The following is a 4,317-nucleotide window of genomic DNA, read 5'->3' as shown; positions in this document are numbered from 1 at the left end:
AATTAAGTTATTGTTAATTGTTATTGGTTTATTGTATGTGGGTATTGTTCGAGATGAACAATACTAAGGAGGGGGCAGTGTTGCATCAGTGAAGTCACATGACTAGTGTCATGCCACGTTTCTAGAACTATCCTGTACCTTGGCGAATGCTCTAGCATTTACTAGATATAGGGTAGTCTGGTATATAAAAGAGGGTGACAACGTGACGGGACAATAATGTGTGTGTAGGTAATGAGTAATTGAACTGCAGTCAGAGAGAGAGATGTATTGTTGAAGTTAACGTTCGTTGTTATAGCGTTTGTTTTAGCGCGATTGTTGAAATTAAGTGTATCGTAAAGTTATATTCGGAAAGAATAAACCAGTTTTATTAAGTAAGGACTTGTGTCGCTAAAGTTTCGTTCAGAACTAATTTACGGGAAATCAATAAAGAAATGGAGACATAACAATATATATATATACATTCATAATCCAAACTCTCCTAAGCTGGGTTGTACAATTTTATGTGTTACCTGTTTGAACAAGCTACATTCATAGAAGTCCATACAAAAATGCCTATAAGCTAGCTTAACACTTAAGCTGCAGTATACAACCCCTGCCTGTATAAAAAGATTAGCATGTTTCCCACCTTTTGTCGTTCAGTTAACAAGAATGTCATTATTACATACAGAACTGCATGGAACATTAGAAAAAATTTTAACAAAAAAAAAGTAGTTATAATCTTGTGAATACAAAATAATATATTGACTAAAGATATATTCTAAACTAGTTATGGAAGGTGAAATTAGTAGTTATTTCAGCTACTACACTTATTTCCAAAAGTATACACACGTTTCAATTACAGTGTTTTATTTACCATTTTGTACAGTTAATGTTTGGTACAGTTGCATGTTAAAAGCATTACATGTGGTTTTCTTGTTTTGAGTGGAATGAAGGTGATTTTAATGTATTAATGATACTTTAGAATAAAGGTATAATGAAATCTTCTTTTTTTTCTTACTTTTAATAGAATAAAACTGTACTTGGATTTAATATCTTTTGAAAATATTCAAGAAGATACAGACAAATTTCATTAGTGTAATATAAATGCTGTAGACTTGAAAGTAAAGTGTTAGGTTTGAGTCATTTCTTACTTCAAAAGTATGCATTTTGTCATTCGTTACATTCTTCACAATAAAAAAGCAAACTTGGAAATAAATGCTCTTTATCTTTTTTTTTCATTACATTTTAATTAGTTTCTGCTATGTTGAACTCTATATTTGGATGAAATTAATGTGTATTTTTTCTTTTTTTTTGTTCTCTTATGTATGCCTAGATCAAGAAATTAAGCAATCAATGCTATTATCACCTGTTAAGCACATAAACATCTACATAAAAGTTTATGGATGTACATTTATATCATAATTTAATTTTCCTTTCAGTGTTATTAAAATGTTTGCTCAGCATAAGGATGATAAGAAGAGAGTAGAGAAAGGTTTAGAACTAACAGGACTTCCTATGGGAAAGGTAAATGATATAGCTAATACTTCTCTTAGATCTAATCTGCTTCTGTTCAGTATTTGAAGAGAAATATGCTTCCAGCAGTTGCTCCATAGCTAGCATATGAATAAATAATAGTGATTATTTGATCTTGTGGCTGATGATTAGATTTTTTTCTCTTCTATCACAACCATGATGAATATACTAGTAAGAAATTAATGTTTGTTCTCATTTAATTAACTCTATTTTAGTTACATGTAAAAAACTGTATTGTTTGATATAATTATCGTTTAAAACATTGAGTTTTTAGTATTTTTTAAAGAAATATTTAGTATATTATTTATGTAACCAAATTTACTTTCTTTCAGAATGACTCCATTTCTCCAGAAAAATTTACTTTTGACTGTTTTCTCTCATTTTACCGCCATTTAGTGGGAAGAAGTGAAGTAGATGCAATTTTTGAAAAGCTGTAAGTAGAATTTTAAAATTAATTGTATTATTAATATAAATTGTAAACAGGATACAAATATATATATATATATATATCATATTATGTTAAATAAAAAGTTTTTTTTACAAATGTGTGAAATCTCATTACAAGTCTAGTGTTAAATAAAACTAAATACCAACAAATAGCAGTACAAGTTAGATAAATTCTGTTTGTTACAAATTAGCTGTATGTTGTTCAATAATTTTACATAATGTATACTTCTTTTTATTGTTGAATGTTCTAGATTGTTTTTGAAGCCTCAACTGGTTACTTTTATCATACTAAAAAGCAAAGGACACTTGTTAGATTAAGTGTCCAGTGGCAAGGGAACTTCTTTTTGCCAGGGGGAGAAACTTGCAATGAACCTGAAACTGTCAGACATCACTTACATATGAAAGATGTTGTTATTAAGTAACTAATGACATTATATAATATATGACTTTTTGAAATTTTTGATGAATGAAAATTTAGAATCTCTAAATAGAAATTTTGTTGTTTTGATCTACTCTAGTCGAGGGCAACAGCTGTTTCTCTTACTTGCTTCCTCTACCTGCTCCCCTAACCCCCTATTTCCTGTACCACTGGAAGTGTTCTTTTTTGACATTATATTGTTCTAAAATACATTAGGTTGATCATGCTCTGTAATATATTTGTTGAAGCATTAGATGCTGTAATGTGTAGAGTCTACTTACGAAACACATTTGTATGGAGAAAACATTACTTGGCATACTTGGACAGGGTATTGAGACACAGACAAAAGAGATTTTATAATACAACTGCAAAACATACTGATCAAAAAAGATATTACACATTGTTTGGTAAAGATGACTTTTGTGTTTTGATTTTCAGATGTGGGGGCAATAAGAAAAAAGGAATGACTGTGGATCAGGTGGTAGAGTTTTTCAACAAAGAACAACGAGATCCCAGACTTAATGAGATTCTGTATCCTTATGCTACACCAGCTAGGGTCAAAGATATTATCAAGCAGTATGAACCAAATAAAAGTTATGCTCAGAAAGGTATGCCTGGAAAAAACATGGTGGGTATGATATAAGAATTATCATAGAAAGTTCAGTTACATAAAGTTCTGTAAATATGGGGTTCATTTTCTGCCTTTGTAACTGAATAATCTGAATATTTCTAACTATATCAATAACCTATAAAATGAAAACAAAAATCAGAAATAACTTGTAAGTTTGTAATGCAAATTCAATAATAAAATTTTTAAGGAAAAAATCTTATGAATACAAAATAATCTATTGGCTTTCTAGTTATAGCTAATGAGAAGGTTTGTGGTGCAAAATAAATAATTATAAAACCTGACATCTCTTTATGAATGTTTGTTTATACAATTTACCTGGGGTGATTCAGGCACGAAGCTGATTTATTTATATTAAAATAACCAAATAACTGCAGACAAAAAACCAAATGACAAATAATGAATATTCATTAATAATAAGATCTATGATTATTGGTATTAAATATTTTACAATGAATGTAGACATATTTGTGAAAGCAATATTACAGTAACAATAGTCATACTATAAGTTTATAGATATTTATATAGAATTGTTATTTTAAAAATGTAAAAAAAATGTTATTCCAAAAAGTTCTATCAGATATCCAGAGTTGCTACTGTCATTCTTAATCATGGATACAAGCTGGCAAAAACTTGAGTCTGGTTTAGTAAGTCTGTTTCCAAAGACAGATCTAGTTCTATTCAAATTTTGGCAAATCAGATGAAGTTGGCACTAACATTGAAAATTTCTGGGGTGTCTTAGGTTCCATACAGCAACTGCCCATGTAATAATCACTGTTGAGTTAATATATTATATGAGGCTGAAACTACTATTGTCTTATTTCTATCATTAAAAGGAATTTTTTGATGTTATAGGAATGCTATCAGTTGAAGGATTTCTTTGGTACCTTGCAAGTGATGACAATTCCATAATGGCACCTGAAAAATTTGATCTCAGTGAGGACATGGACCAACCTCTAAGTCATTACTTTATTAACTCATCTCACAATACTTATTTAACAGGTCAGGTTACCAGCTCATTACTACCCTTGTTTCAGACATTCACTGATAGGTTTTTTGAAAATACCTATTTAAGACATTATTTTGCTGTATTAATACATATTTTATGCTTATTTTATAGTAAAGTATGGCTATATGACTATACCAGCTGTTATCACGATACTGTGGGTAATATTTTACTCATGTTTGCATTGTAGATTTGAAAATTTGCCTCAACATGATGTATGTGTCATTCTACACCACAAGAAAATTGTGTTACGTCTCCGTTTTTAATTGATTTTCCGTAACTTCGTACCAACGAAACTTAAGCGAC

At 29.8% G+C, this 4,317-nt stretch overlaps 1 protein-coding gene across 1 annotated transcript in view; it reads left to right on the top strand.

Moving 5' to 3' along the window:
* Positions 1-4,012, top strand: part of LOC106464870 (1-phosphatidylinositol 4,5-bisphosphate phosphodiesterase classes I and II-like) — a gene marked incomplete at its 3' end in the record, with an annotated part of 131,736 nt that extends 127,724 nt beyond the window's left edge. The window contains exons 6-9 of the mRNA XM_013925029.2: positions 1,419-1,503; positions 1,845-1,945; positions 2,816-2,985; positions 3,861-4,012. Coding sequence (XP_013780483.2) covers positions 1,419-1,503; positions 1,845-1,945; positions 2,816-2,985; positions 3,861-4,012 — 508 coding nt within the window. The remainder of the gene's footprint in view (positions 1-1,418; positions 1,504-1,844; positions 1,946-2,815; positions 2,986-3,860) is intronic.
* Between the last annotated feature and the right edge of the window lie 305 nt (positions 4,013-4,317).

The sequence above is a fragment of the Limulus polyphemus genome, unplaced genomic scaffold (assembly GCF_000517525.1).
Source record: "Limulus polyphemus unplaced genomic scaffold, Limulus_polyphemus-2.1.2 Scaffold1766, whole genome shotgun sequence".
NCBI classification, from domain to species: Eukaryota; Metazoa; Arthropoda; class Merostomata; order Xiphosura; family Limulidae; genus Limulus; species Limulus polyphemus.
Note: the sequence above shows the minus strand (reverse complement) of the source record. Positions and strands in the feature narration are given on the sequence as shown.